Here is a 20,038-nt window from a genome sequence, read left to right as displayed (position 1 = left end):
ATGGTTATTTCGGTAAAGTCACGTAGAAGGGAAATAATAAACTAATAAAAATAAAACATAATAAAATAATACAATTCTCACGACGTTTCGGCCACAACGCAAGTAGCCGTCCTCAGGTGAAGAACAGCGTCTGTCAGAAAGACAGCGTCTGAATGAACACCACCAAGCTTGGCAGCATATATTTAAGCTGGGTTAGAGGAGGAGGGCGCCTTGACAAAGGAATTAGCATATTAAATTCAAATGAATTTGCATATTAAATGCAAATGAATTTGCATATTAAATTCCTTTGTCAAGGCGCCCTCTTCCTCTAACCCAGCTTAAATAGACGGGGGACACGATAACTCCCGTGACGCTCCTCCGATATGAATAAAACTTACGAGGTTGTGTCGCTGTTCGGGACTTCACTGGAACAGTAGCCGTGGCCGTAGTAGCAAGAGAAGAGTGACAAGGAGGCGACTGATAGCCGCTGCGGGTTGGTGAGTGGTGGATCATCAGTTACCCCGGCTGCTCTATGTTGTCGCCCCCCCCCCACCCCCCACCCATCTGCCCTCGTCGTTTGCAGGGACGAGGAGTTGCGCTGGAGTGGCCTCACAGGAGTGAGTGACATCATCGCCGACATCGTCAGAGACGGCGGTGCGGCCGACATGGGGCTCAGCCCATCGCAGGCACAGAGGATAGTCGCCGAGAGGTGAGAGGTCACGGTTTTGGCGAGCGTGCCGCCCCCACCGCTCTGCTTTTTATGGCCACGGTGTGTTGGCGTGCGTATCTGTATTGGCGTTGACGTGTCGGCGTGTCACCTAGTCAGCATGCCCGCGCGTCGGTGTTTCGATGCACCAGCATCTCAGCTTGTCAGTCCGTTGGCGTGTCACTTGGCGTGTCACTTGGCGTGTCACTGTGCTGCTGTGTCAACGAGCCGTCGTGTCGTGGTGCCGCCGTGCCGTGCCGTGCAGCGCCGCGCGTGGTGGTGGGCGCTCGCCGCCGGAGGACGACGAGGCCGAGCGGCGCCGGCTGCGCGAGTGGATGAAGCAGCGCCGGCTGCAGCAGCTGGCTGAGTTCCGGCGCGAGCGCGCGGGGCTGCGCGATCGCGAGCGCGCCCCGTTCACCTCCGCCTCCTCCAAGCCGCCCGTAAGCACACGCAAAGGCCCCCACACACTTGCCGTTGGGCCAAGTGCTGTTGGCGAGTAGCACCCACGGAGGCCGCGAGGGCGCAACCCGTGAGCGGGTCTGGCAGCAGCGGGTGATCGCTTTAGGCCGAGTCGACCCGCGGGAAGGAACGGGGTCGGTTCAGATATTCGCCACCGTTGTGGGCCACGGCCGAGGGTCTAAATGGTTGGGGCTCAGGACGACGTCGCGATCTCAACCCTCGCTTCTGATGTCGTCGCTCCCTCCCCCGACCCCTGTCCCCGCGGAATCTCCGGCGGTGCCGGCCGACGGAGAAAGGCGGCCGACGGGAAGCCGCTGAAGCTGTCGCTGAAGGAGAAGGAGGAGAGGGACAGGTGGGACACGTCCACCTCGTTGACCCCACCTCGTTGACCCCACCTCGTTGACCCCACCCTGTTGACCCCACCTCGTTGACCCCACTGTTTTGACCCCACCGTTTTGACCCCACCTCGTTGACCCCATCTCGTTGACCCCACCGTGTTGACCCCACCGTGTTGACCCCACCTCGTTGACCCCACCGTGTTGACCCCACCTCGTTGTCCCCACCTCGTTGACCCCACCGTGTTGACCCCACCGTGTTGACCCCACTGTTTTGACCCCACCGTGTTGTCCCCACCTCGTTGACCCCACCGTGTTGTCCCCACCTCGTTGACCCCACCTCGTTGACCCCACCTCGTTGACCCCACCTTGTTGACCCACTGTTTTGACCCCATCACGTTGACCCCACCTCGTTGACCCCACTGTTTTGACCCCACCTCGTTGACCCCACCTCGTTGACCCCACCTCGTTGACCCCACCTCGTTGACCCCACCTCGTTGACCCCACCTCGTTGACCCCACCATGCTGACCCAGGCTGACCCGGGCGCAGCATGCGGAGCGCAGGGCAGAGGATGCGCGTGTGCTCATGGGGCAGCTCCTGTCCGAGACGGCTCCAACTGCCTCCCGGCGGCCCGGGGCCCCTACAGCTCGTGCACGGAGCCTCACTCCCACACGCGGGTACAGCGCCTCACTCACTCACTCAGCAGTGCCACCATGGTGATGGATGACGATGACGTCTAGGGCAGCGATGACGTCTAGGGCAGCGATGACGTCTACGGTAGTGATGACGTCTAGGGCAGCGATGACGTCTAGGGCAGCGATGACGTCTAGGGCAGCGATGACGTCTACGGTAGTGATGACGTCTAGGGCAGCGATGACGTCTAGGGCAGCGATGACGTCTACGGTAGCGATGACGTCTAGGGCAGCGATGACGTCTAGGGCAGCGATGACGTCTAGGGCAGCGATGACGTCTAGGGCAGCGATGACGCCCGTGACGACGAACAGCGAAACAATCGATCGCAATCTCTTCCCAGGGCCGTCGACGCATTCCGAAGCAGGAGCAGCTCCTCCGGCAGGGATCGGCCCTCGGCGCACGGCGTTGCGAGACGCGGAACGCCGGCGCCGACCGGGCTGCGCCAAACCCCGGCCGCCGCCAGGCCGCGCAGCGCCAGCGCCGGCCGGACCCGGCAGCCGCCACCGGCGAGGGCCCGTGCCGTCTCGTTCAGCAGCCGCGTGGCCACGGGCCCCTCGAGCGTCGGCGCTCGGCCTCCCCGGCGGGGAGAACTCGGCGCCACCCGCACCCTCCGCTCGGCCGAGGAGCGCGGCCGCAGCGCCGGCTCTGCCGCCGGTACGCGGAGCGCCCGGGCCGACAGACCACGCCGTGTTCAACCACCGCGGCACTGCAGGGCACAGCAGCACACTCACCGCAACTCTCACTCACCGACTCACACACCCACTCACCCACCACACTGCAGGTCATAGTAACTCACACACCCACCTACTCACTCACTGCAGGTCATAGTAACTCACACACCCACCTACCCACTCACACACCCACTCACCCACCACACTGCAGGTCATAGTAACTCACTCACACACCCACTCACCCACCACACTGCAGGTCATAGTAACTCACACACCCACCTACTCACTCACTCACACACACACCCACCTACCTACTCACTTACTCACACACCCACTCACCCACCACACTGCAGGTCATAGTAACTCACACACCCACTCACCCACCACACTGCAGGTCATAGTAACTCACACACCCACCTACTCACTCACTCACACACACACCCACCTACCTACTCACTTACTCACAGACCCACTCACCCACCACACTGCAGGTCATAGTAACTCACACACCCACCCACTCACCCACCACACTGCAGGTCACAATGCTTCTCTTTCTGCTCACACTGCTCCGCTGTGGAATTCCCTCCCACCCATCTTCTCTTTTCCCCAAGCTCTTAAAATAACCTTGCTCAATTCCAGAAACATGTTCACTCTTAGCGATTACAACTCTAAGAGTGCTGTTTATTGCTGGCTCCTTGACGTTCTGTGCCTGTGACCAGCAACCACGTTTTCAAAAACACCCTAAATTTCCGCGCTCTCGCTGCTTCAGCCAAACCTTCGCAACAGCAGCAGCGGCGGCCGGCTGCTCCGCACCACGCTTCGCCTTCGGCCGAACCTTCCGCCATCGTCGGCGCCGAGCGGGGCGCCCCGCCCGTCTCGTCACCCATCCTCCCGTCCCGCTCGTCACTCGGGTTTGCGTTTTCACCCTTTTACCTCTCAGCTCCGCTCCGTCCGGCTCTGAAACAGCCGATGCAGTCTCCGCCGCACCGCGCCGCCGCCGCCGCCACCGCCGCCCTCCGCAGGCCGGGCTCCGGCGGGAGAGCGCACTCGCCGCTCAGGGCCGGGAGAGGAGCAGAACTGCCGGGCGCCGACGCCCGTCGGAACGGAGCGAGGAGGGAGGACGGAGCGAGGATGGTTGAGGAGAGGTGGCGGACCACCGGGGAGAGCCGGGCGGTGGGAGACTCGGCGGAGCTCTCCGCGATGAGCAACTGGAGCGTGCCGGACGACGTGCGGAGACTGCTCGACAGGGACGATGGCGGCAGCCTGCTGGGGGTGAGCGCCGCTTGGGGCCGTTGCCGGTCGCCGTCGAATCGTTGGCCGAGCCGAGCGTCGGTTGCCCTCATCCGTTGCGATGAGCCGTGCGTTCAAGTTCAAGTTGTATTTATTAGGTAGAGCCCTGTGAGCCATTGGAACCTCATTTGCCAGTAAAAATATGATAATTGTTTTTTTACCCTTCTATCTGGCAACAAAACTGACACCTTTTTTTGCAAGGAGTCATGCTTACATAGACTACAATACCTGCAGTCATAATGCAAACAGAAAACATAACTCTGACAATGTGCACTGTCCTTGATGACGCTTTTGGCGTCATCAGGTCCAACACCATGTGAGACTAGGCTCTAAGGAAAGCTGTCTCGGGTGTGGACCAATCAACTTCAAGGACAGTGCACATTATCAGAGTTATGTTTTTTGTTTGCATTATGACTGCAGGTATTGTGGTCTATGTAAACATGACTCCTTGTAAAAAAAGGTGTCAGTTTTGTTGCCAGATAAAAGGGTAAAAAAACAATTATCAGGTATAGCCCTGTGAGCCATTCGGCTCTTGAATCAGGGGCAACAGCAACAAACAAAAAAAACTAAAACATGAAGAAGAAAACATGTTAAAGTGACTATGTGCAAACAGAAAATCCAAGAAAAGACAGCAAAATATTGCAGAAAACGCACCGTACACCAACGCTGTGTGCAAAAATCCCAGTGGGATGCAAGTCAAACAACAACAACCACAAGACAACTTAGATTAAGGCCATCAGTCTAACTCTGTACTACAACAAACAAACATGGCCAAACCGAAAAACTTTTCGAAAATCACCAAAATAAAGCCATAAAAGCAATGAAACAGTGATCATATAAGGATCTACCGTGCGAATATTTGGGTCTCTGTGTGAACCTGGGACTTTGCGTGCGGCCTTGTCCAAACTTTCATTGCCTTTCCACAAACTCGTTTGCAACCCTCCCCGGGACGAAGAGGAGGGACATTTGAGACCATTTCGCCGCCGTTCTCGCCCACTGAACCCTTGCGAGGACAGACCCCCCGGGAGAAAGCGATGCACAGAGGCCATGCGCGTGCATGACTCTTCATCCTTATCTCTTTTTAAATCCTTTATATTAAGTTCACTTGCTTGCTTGCTTGCGCGCTTACGACCGTGCAAATCTTTCGGTCGTTTTTTAACCCACTTCTCGTGATCCAATCGAGCTGACATTTTGCACACAGACTCGTTGTGCGTGACAATTTATTTTCGTGAAAATTTTTTTCCAAAATTTTCCACTTTAGGAAAAAAAAAAAATTCATATTTCATTTAAAATACCAATGTGATAAAAATGAAACTCTTACTCAAGAAAAACAGAAATGAATAATAAAATAAAACCGATGCCACGCATATAAAGGGTTTACAGTGAAAAACTTTGTTTTTACGGGTTAATTTTTTCCTTCCAGGTTCCGGGATTGCCCGAGGACCGAGACACGGACCTGGAGGCCTTGAACGTGCGCGCGGGCCGAGCTCGCAACGCAGCAGCAGCAGCAGCAGGAGGAGGAGGTGGCGACGATGATAACGACGTGTCGCAGAGCACCGGCAGCATCCTGTGCAACACCGACTGGGGCGCCGTCGATTACATGTTGGCGAGCCTGCAGCATCACTCCTGACGGCCGCCCCGTGTGTCCGTGTGAGTCTGTGTGGTCTCCATGTGAGTCTGTGGCTCTCTGCGCAAGTCCATGCGAGTCTTAGGATCAATTGTGCGAGTCTGTGGCTCTCTGCGCGAGTCCATGCGAGTCTTAGGATCAATTGTGCGAGTCTGTGGCTCTCTGCGTGAGTCCATGCGAGTCTTAGGAAAATGTGCGTGGGTTTATAGGCCTCACTGTGTGAGTCTTGTGAGTCTCCATGTGAGTCTGTGGGTCTCCATGTGGCTGTGTGGCTCTCTGCGTGAGTCCATGTAGGACTCAGGATCTAACGTGCGAATCTATGGGTCTCTGTGTGAACCTGGGTCTTTGTGAGTGTATTGGGCCTTCTGTGATTCGATGTTTTAGGATCTTTGTGTGAGATTATGGGTTTCTGTGAATCTATAATTCTTGGGATCTTCTGTGCCAGTCTATTTGTCACTGTATGACCCTGCAATGAGCTGGGCATGAGTCGTCTCAGCTGTTATAGGTGTATGTGGCAGTCTGTGGTATTGGCACGTTATAGGCGAATGTGAGCGTTTGTGGGTTTGGCATGGTACGAGACTAAGCCTATGTTTGTGTTCTTTTTTTTACACGATTGATGAGCACAGGCCCCAAGGCTTTAAAACGTCAAGCGGTCAGCAACAAACAGCACTATAAAAGTTGTAAGAGTTGATGCGTTTCTCGAATTGAGCACGGTTATTACCGGAGCTCGGGAAGAGAGAGAGAGATGACGATGGGAGGAGGAGGAGGGTAACCTCACCCGTCTCGCTGCGAGGGCGCCGAGCGGCGAGAAGCCAAAATCGACAAATAATGAACGCCTCGAATAAGCCGAGTGGCCTTTTTGTGTTTTTACTGCAGCTCACAGGGATTCTCGCTGCCCGAAAGGCGTTTTGTGTGGTCATGACTGAACGGACTTCACACACGTACTCCTAGTTCTTTCGGTAAAGTCGCGTAGGTAAAAAATGATTTCAATTTCTACCTACGTGACTTTACCGAAATAACTAAGAGTATGATACCTTGCAGTCACGAAAGCTCAAATCTAGGACTTCACACATGATCGCCAAACCCCCCTCACCCCCCCCCCCCCCCCGTTCCATACCTGCGACATCGAGGCGGCCACCTCCCAGCCTAGGGCCAGCCGAATAGTGGCAGTACAGCAAGAAGGATCGAATCCATCTTTGCTGGGGATTGAGTGATACCGCCCATGCACAGGTGCGTTTTCTCCGGGGCTCGCCCGGTTTCCTGCCACGTGTATAAACACTCAGTAGAAGGGAAATAATAAAATAATAAAAATACAACATCATTAAATAATTCTCACGACGTTTCGGCCACAACGCAAGCAGCCGTCCTCAGGTCAAGACCAGGTCTGTCGAAAATTAAACACTCAGTTTTCACGGACTTGGTCAAACATCCCGACTAACAGGGCCACGGATTGTTGGTGCCGGCTCTGGCCGTTGTTGTGTCTGTTTAGTCCGTCAGCCTATCAGCTTCCCGAACCAACCTGTATCCAGCAGCGTCTCCGGGCCGCTGTGAAAACGTTTTGTTTTCCCCGTCGGCTGACAGCGGAGAGAGCGATCCCTTGGTGGTCTGGCGGCTCGCGGAGGATCCGGATTGCGGATTGACGGCGCTCGCGAACGCCGCCTTGCGACCCGCCACGCCGTGTTATCCACGGGCTACTGCTCTACTCGTGGGAGGGGTCCGGTGGCTCGGAGGCCGCGTGATTGCAAAATCGTCGGCGAGTAAACCCGGTGGCGAGCGACAAAACACGTTCCCTTAACCCGGTCCGCACCCGAGCGCTCTGGAAACCGCGCAACTTAGATCTCCTGCAACCGCTGTGTCCACGCAACTGAGCGAACAGGAGCCCGATAAGGACTTTGGTGTGTGGCCTCGCACTTGACGGCATAGACTCACCTCCCCCCCCCGCTCCTGGTCAGATTGTAACTCGCGATTTTGAGCACGCGGTGAGCCACGCCGCTACAAATTTTGGGAGCAGATAGCCGCTTGAAAGTTGTTTCTGCGTGACTACAGTCAAAAAGAAGTTCTTCTAAACTCATCCCTTAACAACCTATTTTTGTGTTTTAGTTTGTCGCCCACCCACGATTTTGCTACGTACGGTGCGAAAGAAGTTCAACATACGGTGCTTACAACAACAACTTAGATGCGTGCAACTGCTCGCTCGGGTGCGGACCCAGCTCATAGCCGAACGAGCGTGGTGCGTGTTCATGTCATCCGTGGCCATCCCTCCCCCATCCCTCCCCCACCCCTCTGCCCCTGCCCCAGACAATTGAGCGTTGGCCGCGTTCAAAACGTGTGTGTGGAGTGGGCGAGCGAAGATCTCCGTATCATTTAATTTTGTGACTGCGACGGTCGAGCGCAAAGCGGCGGAGGCGCCACCGGATGGCAGGAAGATGGTCGTCTTTCCCCGGTCGGCCACGGACACAGCGGCCTGCTGCTCCGGTGGCGAGGGTTGCGAGGGCTGCAATATTTCTACAGCGGGTTGTGTTTTGCAATCTGATGAAATGTTCGCGATTTTACACGGAACGCGCCTTTTCTCTGTGCGGACTGCGGCGGTGTCCAAACACGGAACGTCTTGAATGTGACCGAATCGCCGTGGGAAATGAGACGCAATTATATTTTTTGTTATGAAGACACGGCTGTGTTTGGTTTTTAATTATTTTCCTTCTTCCCCGTTGGTTGTTTGAACGTTGCGTTTGGCGGCGCGCGTTCAGACTCAAAAACGAGAAGCGTTCGCAGTCGTGTTTGCTGCGAGGACGACTTTGGCAGAGGCGGTCGGAGACTTCCAAAAATCGTCGGGAGTCACAAAACGCCGAGATGGCTGTGAGACGCGAAACCGCAGAGTGAGACGCGCCAACGCAGCTCCCCACTCCGGGGGGGGAGGAGAGGGGGGGAGCGGCCACACGCACCGGTCAAGCCCCTTCCACGACCACGGCGCGTGCGTGTGTGTTGTGTGCGTGCGCGTGCGTGTGTGTTGTGTGTGCGTGCGTGCGTGTGTGTTGTGTGCGCGCGCGTGCGTGTGTGTTGTGTGCGCGCGCGTGCGTGTGTGTTGTGTGCGCGCGCGTGCGTGTGTGTTGTGTGCGCGCGCGTGTGTGTTGTGTGTGCGCGCGTGCGTGTGTGTTGTGTGTGCGCGCGTGCGTGTGTGTTGTGTGTGCGCGCGTGTGTGTGCGTGCGTGTGTGTTGTGTGTGCGTGCGTGTGTGTTGTGTGTGCGCGCGTGTGTTGTGTGTGCGCGCGTGCGTGTGTGTTGTGTGTGCGTGCGTGTGCGTGCGTGTGTGTGTTTGCGTGCGTGTGTTGTGTGTGCGTGTGTGTCGATTGGAGGTTATTTGAATGGATCTCGGTGGTAGCTCTGTGACATCTGCCTCTGCGGCTCGTTCTCGTTGCGAGTGGACTCCCCGCCGCCTCGTGAGTCGACGCCTGTGGCACAGCTGGTGAATGTCGGTGTAAGTTTTTGGTTTTTAAAGTCCCGCCATGGAGGCGATGTGAATCCACCCCTAACTCGCGCGTGGAAGATCACCGAAACTTGTGCGCGCGATTGGGGCTACGAATTGCAGATCTGTGGACCCACTTGACGTGGCGCGAAAGAATGAATGAATGGGTTAGCGCAGCGGTCGGGAACCTATGGCTCGCGAGCCATATATGGCTCTTCCAGTGACGGCATATGGCTTCCAGACAATTTTTGAGTTGAAAAAAAATCAGTTTGGAACTGATTTTAAAATACTTGTGATATTTGCTTAATAATACCGTGTCATTTTAAAGTAAACAGAAATTAGTTTTGAAGATAAATTGCACGGGTCACGCCTGCATGAAGCTCAACCAGACTACAAGGCCATCAGCAAAACCATGTAGCACCAGAAGTCGCATTAAAAACAAGACATTTAATTTATTATACGTTAAAAATACTATATGGCTCTCAATGAAATATATTTAGAAATATTTGGCTTTTATGGCTCTCCCAGTCAAAAAGGTTCCCGACCCCTGGGTTAGCGCATTGTAAAATGAGCTTGGGCATGGCTGAATGAATGGGTGAATGAGTTAGTGCATAGGTAAGTGATTGAATTGGTGATATGAGTGAGCGAGTGGATGTGTTGGTGAATGGGCTAAGGTATGGATGAATGAACGCGCGGGTGAATTGATGGGTGAATGAGTTAGCGAATGGATGAGTTGCCGGACGAATGAGCGATGTTACCGAACGGGCGAACACGACTCGGCCGAGTCGGTGAACGCATTCGCGAACTGAATAAAACGAGTGCGGCTTGACCGAATCATCGCCACCGCCAGGAGGCGCCCTCTGCCTGACTCACAACCTTCACAGACACCCCTGCCCCCCACCTAAGCCTTACTCCCCCCCCCAACCAAAGCCTTACCCCCCCAACCCCCCTCCTCTGGGGTGGGGCAGCAACGGCGGCGGCGGCTCTTGATGCCAATTCTTAACAGGTGGAGCCGAACTTAACACCGCCTCCGTCGCCTAAAACAAGACCGCATGCAATGGCCCCAACACTTGTAAGGGGGTTGTTGTTTTTTTCTTCCCCTGAATGGCACCGGTCCTGTGCGCGCGCGCGCGCTTTACACAACGCGTCACATGTGTTTGAGGCTGCTGTCTTGTCGATTGCTCCGGACTTTTCGGCTTGCTCTTGTATGTTTATTTTGGGAGGGAGGGAGGGGGGTGTTACACCTGGTAGAGACGAAATAGGTCACAAGAAACGTCGCCGCCCCCACCACCCACCCACCCACCCGCCTAAGTTTGAGTAAGTCTGCCGGATTATCAACGAATGGGGCACGCGTCCCAGAGGCGGCAAGGAGGAGGGACGTCCTTCGGGGGAGATGGAGCGGCGTAAGGAGGTGCCGGGTGGATTGATCCATCGCAGGGTCGTGAGTGGCGGCGTAGGCGGCTTGGGGGAGGCCTTAGTCCAGCAGTGGATTGGTCATGGCTGCTTATGATGATGGTGGTGGTGGTTGTGATGGTGGTGATGATGGTGATGATGATGGTGGTGGTTGTGATGATGATGATGGTGGTGGTTGTGATGGTGGTGATGATGATGGTGATGATGATGGTGGTGATGGTGGTTGTGATGGTGGTGATGATGATGATGGTGGTGGTGGTTGTGATGGTGGTGATGATGATGATGGTGGTGGTGGTTGTGATGGTGGTGATGATGATGATGGTGGTGGTGGTTGTGATGGTGGTGATGATGATGATGGTGGTGGTGGTTGTGATGGTGGTGATGATGATGATGGTGGTGGTGGTTGTGATGGTGGTGATGATGATGATGGTGGTGGTGGTTGTGATGGTGGTGATGATGATGATGGTGGTGGTGGTTGTGATGGTGGTGATGATGATGATGGTGGTGGTGGTTGTGATGGTGGTGATGATGATGATGGTGGTGGTGGTTGTGATGGTGGTGATGATGATGATGGTGGTGGTGGTTGTGATGGTGGTGATGATGATGATGGTGGTGGTGGTTGTGATGGTGGTGATGATGATGATGGTGGTGGTGGTTGTGATGGTGGTGATGATGATGATGATGGTGGTGGTGGTTGTGATGGTGGTGATGATGATGATGATGGTGGGTGTGGTGTGATGGTGGTGATGATGATGATGGTGGTGGTGGTTGTGATGGTGGTGATGATGATGATGGTGGTGGTGGTTGTGATGGTGGTGATGATGATGATGGTGGTGGTGGTTGTGATGGTGGTGATGATGATGATGGTGGTGGTGGTTGTGATGGTGGTGATGATGATGATGGTGGTGGTGGTTGTGATGGTGGTGATGATGATGATGGTGGTGGTGGTTGTGATGGTGGTGATGATGATGATGGTGGTGGTGGTTGTGATGGTGGTGATGATGATGATGGTGGTGGTGGTTGTGATGGTGGTGATGATGATGATGGTGGTGGTGGTTGTGATGGTGGTGATGATGATGATGGTGGTGGTGGTTGTGATGGTGGTGATGATGATGATGGTGGTGGTGGTTGTGATGGTGGTGATGATGATGATGGTGGTGGTGGTTGTGATGGTGGTGATGATGATGATGGTGGTGGTGGTTGTGATGGTGGTGATGATGATGATGGTGGTTGTGGTGGTTGTGATGGTGGTGATGATGATGATGGTGGTTGTGGTGGTTGTGATGGTGGTGATGATGATGATGGTGGTTGTGGTGGTTGTGATGGTGGTGATGATGATGATGGTGGTGGTGGTGTTGTGATGGTGGTGATGATGATGATGGTGGTGGTGGTTGTGATGGTGGTGATGATGATGATGGTGGTGGTGGTTGTGATGGTGGTGATGATGATGATGATGGTGGTGGTTGTGATGGTGGTGATGATGATGATGATGGTGGTGGTGGTTGTGATGGTGGTGATGATGATGATGATGGTGGTGGTGGTTGTGATGGTGGTGATGATGATGATGGTGGTGGTGGTTGTGATGGTGGTGATGATGATGATGGTGGTTGGTTGTGATGGTGGTGATGATGATGATGGTGGTGTGATGGTGGTGATGATGATGATGGGGTGGTTGTGATGGTGGTGATGATGATGGTGGTGGTGGTGTGATGGTGGTGATGATGATGGTGGGGTGGTTGTGATGGTGGTGATGTGATGGTGGTGGTGGTTGTGATGGTGGTGATGATGATGTGGTGGTGGTTGTGATGGTGGTGATGATGATGGTGGTGGTGGTTGTGATGTGGTGATGATGATGGTGGTGGTGGTTGTGATTGTGGTGATGATGATGGTGGTGGTGGTTGTGATGGTGGTGATAATGATGGTGGTGGTGGTTGTGATGGTGGTGATGATGATGGTGGTGGTGGTTGTGATGGTGGTGATGATGATGGTGGTGGTGGTTGTGATGGTGGTGATGATGATGGTGGTGGTGGTTGTGATGGTGGTGATGATGATGGTGGTGGTGGTTGTGATGGTGGTGATGATGATGGTGGTGGTGGTTGTGATGGTGGTGATGATGATGGTGGTGATGATGGTGGTGGTGGTGATTGTGATGGTGGTGGTGATGATGATGGTGATTGTAATTATGGTGGTGATGATTGTGGTGGTGATGTTGATGGTAGTGATGATGGTGGTTGTGGTGGTGGTGATGATGGTGATGATGATGGTGGTGGTAACTATGGTGGTGATTGTGGTGGTGATGTTGATGGTAGCGATGATGTTGATGATGATGGTCTATAATGGACAAAGCTTTGTTCAAGAGTTCAATGGGCCCACGTGAATGAAAGGCGTCTGGCACATAAAAACAACCGCAGGGGGCAAGTGATGGGTGCTGTGAGCGAGCACCCCGGCCCGGCCGCCTTTGTCTTCCCAGTTCTGATAGTCACACACCGTGCACCGAGCACTCACGCACTTAAGGCTCGACTCGAGCTCTGTGGAAGGACAAGGACTCACTTGGACTATCACCCGCTGCTGTAGGTGGCCGTGGATAGGAATCGAACTCTGGTCGTAGTGACGGAACAAATACAGAAAAGATACCCCCCCCCCCCCCGTGTGAGTCTCTACACACGCTGAGCCGAACACTTTGAGGGCTGCTCTATTGTGTTACCTGTAAGCGAATATCATGGGAAGGTCTCTGTCGTACAGGTGTGCGCTTACCTGGCCCATTGTCAGCGGCAGAGCGAACCAACATTGTTACAACTGCGGTTGTTCTCGTGTACAAATTCACGATGTTTAACCCGCCGAGAGCAACACAGATCTATGGTCTTTTGTTGTGAAAAAAACAAAACATCTACTCATCCATTTCATCGGCGTTTTACAACTGCGAGTTCTCGTGCGGGCTCAAATCTTCCCAGTCCATCCTGCACCCCACCCCCGTTGAACTTCTTTCGCACCGTACGTAGCCAACCATGCTCATCGGAGGTGCGGGGAAGGGACAACGAACTGAACAACAACAACCACAACGAGCAGTTCTAAAGGAATGAGTGTCAATGTAGACGGTTTTAAAGTGAATAGCGCCAGTAGCTTCGGAAGAGCGTTCCAGACGGCCACAGAAGCGCATCTGAAAGCGCGCGATGCAGTGAAAGTCGCTTCGAGGATGACGCATGATGTTGAGAGGATGATAACAATGGTTAATGATGTTGAGGATGTTTATGATGATAACAGGATGATGATAGCACGATGAGAGGATGATGATGATGACAGGAGGATGATGAGAGGATGTTGATGCCAGGATGATGATATGATGATGACAGGATTAATATAGGATGATAATAGCAGCAGGATTATGATGATAGGATGATGATGATGATAATGATGGCAAGAGGAGCTTGTCAGACCGGTCTACGTGGGGCATGGAAGCCGTTGAGCGACAAACGCAGCGATGGAAACGTCGCGAAACTAATTGTGGAGTTGGCTCCGTCACGTGACCGTGGAGCCCCGTCCAGGTGGAGAATCTGACCACACGACGGGCGCGAGTGAGAACCCACGCCCGCCGAAGAGATGCGGGCGCAGCCCTGGAATTCCCTGCATCACGCCACTGCTGGCGGAAGGGCCCCCACGAGAGGGAGCCCTGCAGAGCCCCTATCGGCCCCTATAGAGCCCCTATCGGCTCCTATAGAGCCCCTATCGGCCCCTATAGAGCCCCTATCGGCCCATATAGAGCCCGTATCGGCCCCTATAGAGCCCCTATCGGCCCCTATAAAGCCCCTATCGGCCCATATAGAGCCCCTATCGGCCCATATAGAGCCCCTATCGGCCCATATAGAGCCCCTATCGGCCCCTATAGAGCCCATATCGGCCCTTATAGAGCCCCTATCGGCCCCTATCGGCCCATATAGAGCCCCTATCGGCCCCTATAGAGCCCCTATCGGCCCCTATAGAGCCCATATCGGCCCCTATAGAGCCCCTATCGGCCCCTATGGAGCCCCTATCGGCCCATATAGAGCCCCTATCGGCCCCTATAGAGCCCCTATCGGCCCCTATAGAGCCCCTATCGGCCCCTATAGAGCCCCTTTACCCCACCACACGCGATTCGCCCCATCGGAATAAGGGGGCCGTCCATAAATGACGTCACGCACCTAGGGGGGGGGGGGGTGGTCAGACATTTGTGACGATGTGTGACGAGGGGGGGGGGGGGTCAAAAATCGTCCAAAATCGCGTGACGTCATTTAGGGACGGCCCCGAACTGCGAGGCACCCACTGGGTGCACAACGGCACGGGGAAAGGGTTTGAGGGGTGGGACTGGGGGGGGAGATTTAAGAAACTCAAGTTCAAGTTCATGTATTTGGTATAGCCCTGTGAGCCATTCGGCTCTTGAATCGGGTGCAACCGCAACAAACAAAAAACATGAACAAGAAAACATCTTGAATGAGAGATTGCAGAAGCTACCACTCCGTTTATATAGCTTCTGCAATCTCTCATTTACTTGATACAGCTGTCGTGGCTGTGACGGTACCACCTGAAGACGGAAGCTTGTGTTGCCTCCGAAACGTCGTGATTTTTATTTTATTTTATTTGACTTTTTTAATGTTTTTTATCTACGTGACTTTACCGAAAAAAACCTAAGAATATGAATCATTGCAGTCACGAAAACTTCAAATCTAGAATCTTAAAGTGACTTTGTGACTAAGCGCAAACAGAAAATCCAAGAAAAAAACAGCAAAATATTGCAGAAAAAACCACCGTACACCAACGCTGTGTGCACAAATCCCTCGACCCCATTGGTCCAACTGGCGCGCTCAGGTGCTATTAGGTCCGACCCCACAACTGCTGTGGCGAGGCCCAGGCTGTTGCTGCTCACGAATCGGACTTTGTGACCTTGGTGCGCGCTTGGCCGATGGAGACGAACCACCACGGACGGATAGATGATGGATGTTGGGTGAAGTTTGCTGGGTGTAGCTTTTTTTTTTCTTTCAAATCTTTCTCTCCTCTCCGCCGCCCTCTCCTTGTTATTGTTTATACAGCGGCATTGTGTTAGTTTATGGGAGTTCCTCCATCTCCCCCCACCCCCCCCCCCAACTGCAAGTTGGCAAAAGCGCCGAGGCAGTTGTTTGTCTTTTGCCAGACGAGGTGAAATATTTTACAAGGAACAGAGAAAGTGAGCGCGAAGGGAGATGGAGAGCCAGAAAGGGCCCTCTGTGTCTTAAAACAAACACACCTTTTTTTTTATTTCACCCACCAGGTAACGCCCACTTGAGCCATAAAGCTATTTTTAAAATAAGCGACCTGGGCCGAAAATGATAGCTCAATGAAGTGGCCGATGGCGTGGACGTGTGTGGTATCCAAATTATAAATGTGGAAGAAAAAACCGGATAACCCGGATAAAACTCCACGCGACCACGAGGAGCGAGACAGAGAAAGAGAGAGAGAGACACCGCAAACTCCAAATATACAGCAGCAGCAGGCGTCGGGATCGAACCCACGACCATCCTGCATGCCAGGCGAGGTAGTTAACATCTCCTCGCCACCGTGATGATGATGAGAGAGAGAGACACGCAAACTCCAAATATACAGCAGCAGGCGTCAGGGTCGGGATCGAACCCACGACCATTCTGCGTACCAGGCGAGGTAGTTAACATCTCCTAGTCACCGTGATGATGATGAGAGAGAGACACGCACACTCCAAATATACAGCAGGCGCCCAGGGTCGGGATCGAACCCACGAACCTCTCTTCCATGCCAGGGCGAGGTAGTTAATATCTCCTCGCCACCGTTATGATGATGATGATAGAGAGAGAGAGACACGCACACTCCAAATATACAGCAGGCGCCCAGGGTCGAGATCGAACTCACGCACCTCCCTTCCATGCCAGGGCGAGGTAGTTAACATCTCCTAGCCACCGTTATGATGATGAGAGAGAGAGAGATACACCGCAAACTCCAAATATACAGCAGCGGCGCCCAGGGTCGGGATCGAACTCACGAACCTCTCTTCCATGCCAGGGCGAGGTAGTTAACATCTCTCAGCCACTGGCGGCGTTCTCGCTAAGCGGGTGGATTGGAACACCGCAGACACAGACGCGTTTGTTGGTTCCATCACCAACTTGGCGGGCGTGCGAGCCAAATCATGAACCCCCGGTATGGAACCCGGCGAAGAACTCCACCGTGGTGGTCTACGACTTCAACAGTGCTGGTTGTTGCTGGACGCTTGGCCTTTTGAGGCTGTGCTAGGAAACTGTGAATAAATAAATACCTGTAGAGTCGCTGCTGCTTCTTATTCTTGTCGTTTGGCTGCTGCTGCTGCTGCTGCTGATGTAGACGCAGAAGCAAACGGCTGCAATTTTCACATTTCAGGTGACTCCGAGCCCAGATTACCGCTGCGATGTCTCTCTTTCGAATGTGCGGATCGGGGCATTGCGTGGGGGTGGACCGTGGGCTTCGTGGAAGATGCGTTGTCCTACGGCCTCTGTTCTCGATGACCACAGTCGCCCACTGCTACTGGATAATGTTTCTTTAATTTATTTTCTCTTCTTGGTTCTTACGGCAAAGTCACGCAGAATGGAAATAATGAAATAATAAAAATAAAACATAAAAATAATTCTCACGACGTTTCGGCCACAACGCAAGCAGCCGTCCTCATTCTACGTGACTTTACCGAAAGAACCAAGAAGATGAATCCCTGCAGTCACGAAAGCTTTAAATCGAAATTTAATCTTTTTAACATTTGTGCATCAGGTGACCGCATCCGATGCCACGGTTTTGTGCGGATGCGGTTTTCGGGTGGATCGCGAGCTACGTGGAAGATGCGGAAGATGACACAGCAGCTGTGTGAGACTGGTGAGTGGTGAGCCGATGGGGCTGACGACGACGCGTTTGTATCGAGCCGTGGTGCAGACACGGAGCGGAGTTGTGCTGCCGATATTTGCTCCGATGCTGTGGCAATGTAAGACATCACGTGCTATCATCACATCATCATCACGGATGGCCTGGTGATGCTGAGTTGGCAGTGGTGCACAAACAACGAAACAAGTCACCACGTTCCGTCTCAATAACACCGTGGCCTTCAGAGGAACACTTTATACAAAAGACAAAGATCCCCCGTGTAGCCTCCACAGACTGTAGGGGCAAGTGCTGTTAGCGAGCAGCACCTATGAAGGCCGGCACGGCACGCGAAGGGGGTGGGTGGCCAGCACCACGCCCGACCGCCTTTGTCTCCCCAGTGGCGATGTTTACACATCGCGCCAGGTACTCATTTGAAACCGAGTCGACCTAGGGGAGACCCAGGACCGGTTCAGATAATCGTCACCGGTGTTGGCCGCGAGCGGTGAATTGAACTCGGGTCGCCAGGTTCGTAGCGCAGCGCGCTAACCGCTACACCACCGCTCCCCACTACATACAACATCAACAACCGCCATTCGCCATTAAGTGGCGGTGACGTCACCACGACGCTTGTGCCAGGCCATGTGCACCTTGAGGCCACGTGAAGTGTCGAACGCCCGCTGGCAGGAGGTCACGGGGCAGACCCAGCAGGTGCCACGGGTCGACTGACCGAGATGACCAAGGTGACTGGCTGATGCACCACCTGTGCCCCCTACTGTGCCAACTTGCTGTGCTACATACACACGCACACACACAAGCAATATTAAATTTGCGACGTTTCGGGCAACGGCCCTCAAATGACGGGCCGCTGTGCGCAGTGTTATTGGCGGCGGTGTAGAGAGCTCACGACAGACCGAACTGACTCCGACTCGTAAATAACTAAACATAACGCGAGATTTCAAAGTGAATTTTTGACATCGTTTGACTAAGTGGAGACGACAAAGGAACGACCCCCCCCCCCCCCCAATGTGATTGATTGAGACTTAAAGTGCAAACATTGCCCTACCTTCTTCCACTGCTATCCCCCCCCCCAACTCACACAAAGACAAAGATCCCCCGTGTAGCCTACGCAGGGAATCTGGGGCAAGTGCTGTTAGCGAGCACCTGCCTCTATGAAGGTCAACGGGGGCGCACGTGCGGGCGTTCGCACAACGCTCCAGGTACTCGATTTAAGGCTGAGTCGACATAGGAGATGCCCAGGACCGGCTCATATATTCGTCACCGATGTTGGCCACGAGCCGGGATCGAACTCGGGTGGCCGGGCTCGTAGCGCGGTGCGCGAACCGCTGTACCACCGCTCCCCACAACAAAGATAAAGGTCCCCCGTGTAGCCTGAACCGAGTGTTGTCAGAGAGCACCTATTAAGGCCACAAACAGGGCCAGAGGAATGGTGGTGTGGTCAGGACCGCGACCAGTGGTGATGTTTCATCACCGCCCCTTCGGAGGTGCTCGCCAACAGCACTTGCCCCAACAGTGTGTTCAGGCTATACGGGGGATCTTTGTCTTTTTTGTGTGTGCATGTGCGTGTGTGTATGTGTGGCGTATGTGTGTATATATATTTTGGCACCCACTCCCACCGTGACATGTTTGATCAGTGACGCACAGAAAAGTTGGTAAAATATTACATCAATTCAACATTTGCTGTCTCTAAATTGCTCAACAACAGCGCCTGGATTTCCATTCCGCGGTATAACCCACACATCACCACACATCACCACACAACCCACACATCACCACACATCATCACACATCACCACACAACCCACACAACCCAAACATCATCACACAACATCACAACCCCAAACATCATCACACAACATCACACAACCCCACACATCGTCACGAGGCATGTGCAATTAGATCATGTCTGGCACTCGGCTGGTGATTGACGCAGCAAAGAGGCACAGGCGCAGCTCCTGCAGTTTCTTGCTCGCGCCGCTGCTGGCAGAGGAGAGGAAGGACTGAAGAAAGAAAGAAAGGAAGGAAGAGACAAGTATAACCCGTAAAAAACAAAGTTTTTCACTATAAATCCTTTATATGCGTGGCTGCTAGAGTCCTCTCGTCCTCTGGCTTGAGATGGCTGCCACCTATGGGTCAAATGATTGCATTGCACCATTAAGCAATTGGTAATTAAATATAATATTTTTGTCCTAAAAAGTGTAAGATTTTGGAGAAAAATTTTTTTCACGAACATTAATTGTCACGCACAACGAGTCTGTGTGGAAAATGTCAGCTCGATTGGAGCACGGGAAGTGGGTTAAAAAACGACCGAAAGATTTGCACGGTCGTAAGCAAGCAAGCGAACTTAATTTAAAGGATTTAAAAACCCCTCCCAAAAAGAGGGTAACTGGTCTACTCTTCCACGTCGGTCCAGGCGTCTTGAAAGTTGAAGGCGGGCCGCTGTGATGGTGAACTATCACACCGCGAGGAATGACGCCCCCCGTGCCGTGCGAGGGACAGCAGGACGGGACGCGTTCCGCTTGTCGC

General features: G+C 53.6%; 1 protein-coding gene across 1 annotated transcript in view; it reads left to right on the top strand.

Moving 5' to 3' along the window:
• Window positions 1–8,426, top strand: part of LOC133350162 (ciliogenesis and planar polarity effector 1-like) — a 52,893-nt gene extending 44,467 nt beyond the window's left edge. Inside the window, 7 exon segments of the mRNA XM_061564209.1 lie at window positions 563–688; window positions 951–1,125; window positions 1,441–1,496; window positions 2,014–2,157; window positions 2,514–2,827; window positions 3,785–4,116; window positions 5,558–8,426. Coding sequence (XP_061420193.1) covers window positions 563–688; window positions 951–1,125; window positions 1,441–1,496; window positions 2,014–2,157; window positions 2,514–2,827; window positions 3,785–4,116; window positions 5,558–5,764 — 1,354 coding nt within the window. The 3' untranslated portion in view covers window positions 5,765–8,426.
• Window positions 8,427–20,038: the final 11,612 nt, after the last annotated feature.

The sequence above is a fragment of the Lethenteron reissneri genome, chromosome 4, assembly GCF_015708825.2.
Source record: "Lethenteron reissneri isolate LAM-NWPU_2019-01 chromosome 4, ASM1570882v1, whole genome shotgun sequence".
Classification (NCBI taxonomy): Eukaryota; Metazoa; Chordata; class Hyperoartia; order Petromyzontiformes; family Petromyzontidae; genus Lethenteron; species Lethenteron reissneri.
Note: the sequence above shows the minus strand (reverse complement) of the source record. Positions and strands in the feature narration are given on the sequence as shown.